This window comes from Panicum virgatum, chromosome 3N (genome assembly GCF_016808335.1).
Source record: "Panicum virgatum strain AP13 chromosome 3N, P.virgatum_v5, whole genome shotgun sequence".
NCBI classification, from domain to species: Eukaryota; Viridiplantae; Streptophyta; class Magnoliopsida; order Poales; family Poaceae; genus Panicum; species Panicum virgatum.
In genome coordinates this window covers 48,125,087-48,127,595 of record NC_053147.1, presented here as the reverse complement: position 1 = coordinate 48,127,595, position 2,509 = coordinate 48,125,087, and the positions used below count along the sequence as shown (strand labels likewise).

At 44.0% G+C, this 2,509-nt stretch overlaps 1 protein-coding gene across 1 annotated transcript; it reads left to right on the top strand.

Moving 5' to 3' along the window:
• The first annotated feature begins 410 nt into the window (after positions 1-410).
• On the top strand, positions 411-2,266 carry LOC120667846. The gene is made up of 4 exons (XM_039947841.1): positions 411-801; positions 985-1,094; positions 1,529-1,753; positions 1,811-2,266. Exons 1-4 carry the CDS (start codon positions 411-413, stop codon positions 2,264-2,266), a joined length of 1,182 nt encoding a protein of 393 aa, XP_039803775.1.
• The last annotated feature ends 243 nt before the right edge of the window (positions 2,267-2,509 follow it).

Sequence of the window (2,509 nt, the reverse complement as noted above, 5' to 3'; positions counted from 1 at the left end):
CTCGTGCGGGTGTGGGACGCCGGGCTGCTGTGTTTTGCGGGTTGAGCTGAGAGGAGAGGGGGTCGCGGTTGGGCCCGGGAAGAGGAGAGCTGGGCCGGTTGGGCTAGGTGGTTTCTGGGTTTGAGTCCTTTCTCTATTTCTTTTGTTTTTCTAACTCTAACACCACTCAAACCTATTTGAATTCAAAAGAATTTGAATTCAACTCCTATGCAAACAAGCAAAATAAAACCATGCACCATCATGAATGCAACAACAAATTTTAAACTTAGACAAATTTTAATTACTTGTGGAACAAAAAATAGATTAAATGCAAGACTAAGCAAATTAAACCTTAGGAAATTTAATTAAAGCCAATTAAATTTATTATTAAATAGGAAAATTAAATTAGGGTGTTACATATCGCAAGACACATGGACGCAGTAGAGGGAGGAGCATTCCTCTCTCTCGATGTTGCAGGAGCTAAAGTGCTCATCGACAAGATTGCTTCCAACAAGAGTTGGAAAGGAGATAGGCAGCTAGCTCATGCAAAAGGAATACATGAAATCGACAGTGTCAATGTGCTGGCAGCCAAGATGGATCTTCTCATGGAAAAGCTAGAATCTCCACACCAGGAGGTTAACCAGACTATGGAGCCTCAGATGAAATGTGAGAAATGTGGTAATACTGGACACTCGGGCAAATCTTGCCCATTCACTCAAGAGGACGAGAACTCCATTGGGAACAACACTCCCAATGACTCAGACTGTCGTCCTCAGCAAGGTTGGAATTCTAAGCCCAACCTCCACTTCGACCAACAGCAAGGTATCAATTTTAATAATAGTTATCAGCCCTCGCTTAAAGACTTCATGAATGGCCAAAAACAAATTAATGACAACATTAGTGAGAAATTTCTTGCTAATGATAAAATTCTCGAGTCTTTGTCTATGCAACTAGAAGGGTTTAACTCTGTTATTAAACACTAGTTGAGTTTCAATGAACTGTTAGAAACTAAAGTAACTCAGCTGGCCTCATCCTGCCTTAACCACGACACGGGGAAGCTCTCCGGGCAACCGGAAGTGACCCCGAAAGAAATTGTGAGTGCGGTAGCTGTGCGGGTAAGACAATCCGCACAGAAACCACATCATCCGCAGGATGCAGGTATACCATCCTGCCTTAACCATGACACGGGGAAGCTATCCAGGAAACCGGATGTGACCCCGAAAGAAAGTGTGAGTGCGGTAGCTGTGTGGCAAGACAATCTGCACAGAAACCACCTCTTCCGCAGGATGCAATTACACGGTGGAAGACCGTAACTGCCAGGAATACCGATGCTATAGACGGAGTGCTGGAGGAGGCCGAAGAATCCAACACCATTGCTACCCAGGAAGACCCTGTGGAACCCCCTAGAACTTCGCGGGACTGTCACGATACAACCGCCTTACTATTTCTAGAGCGGAGAAGGAGGCCGGTGGACGACGAGCAATTTGGCAAGTTCATCGTGGTAACTAAGAAGTTTTATGGCAACATACCACTTCTTGATACTATGCAGGTTCTCACGTACGCCAAGTATCTCAAGGATATCCTTGGCAATAAGAGGGTCCTGCCGATCACCGAGGTCGTGCATCTTACAGATGAGTGTAGCACAGCTATACTCAATCCTTTATTGGAGAAGAAGAAGAATCCAGGATGCCCCACCATCACATGTTCCATCAGAGCTCAACACTTTAAGCACGCTCTTTGTGATCTGCGAGCAAGCATCAGCGTCATGTCAAAGGTAATTTATGATAAACTTAACCATCATGTGCTTGCTCCTACTGCCATGTGTTTGCAGCTAGCAGACCAATCAGTTCGTCATCTCGCGGGGATCACCAAGGATATTCCAATGAAAATACGGAATTTCTTTGTCCCTATTGATTTTGTCATTCTCGACATGGAAATCAACACTGAGATCCCTCTCATATCGGGGAGGCCATTCTTGAGCATGACAACTGCACACATTGATTCGGGAATCGGAGTAATCCAACTCAACATCAATGGACAGAAGGAGAGATTTGGTTTCAGACCGAAGGATGAACAATGCTCACAGATCAAAAGTTTCAAATGGAAGGAATCCGTAAAAGAGCTGGAGAAGCCATATTTCCTTATTGAATTCGTGGAGAATCTTCAAACTCGAGAGGAGATTAAGGCGTATAACCAACGGAACGCAAAGCGGAATATCCAACATAAGATTTTTCTGGAATTTGGAAAGAAAGAGATCAAAGTAACTCTGCCTACACAGAAGGTGTAGCAGAAGAAAGTGTTGCCACCAATGTCTCCATCTGGTGACGACGACCGAACCCAAGGTATGGATAGTCTTGCTCAGGACGAGAAACTCGAGCCCTTGCCATGAGGTACGTGGTAGTTATCCATTCCTGCATTTGCATATAGGATAGTTTATCTTCTTGCATAGTATTCCCTTTTCTCATCATGGCATATTTAAATTCTCACAAATTCACTATTTTCACTTTACATTGCATAAAAAAAAATCGAC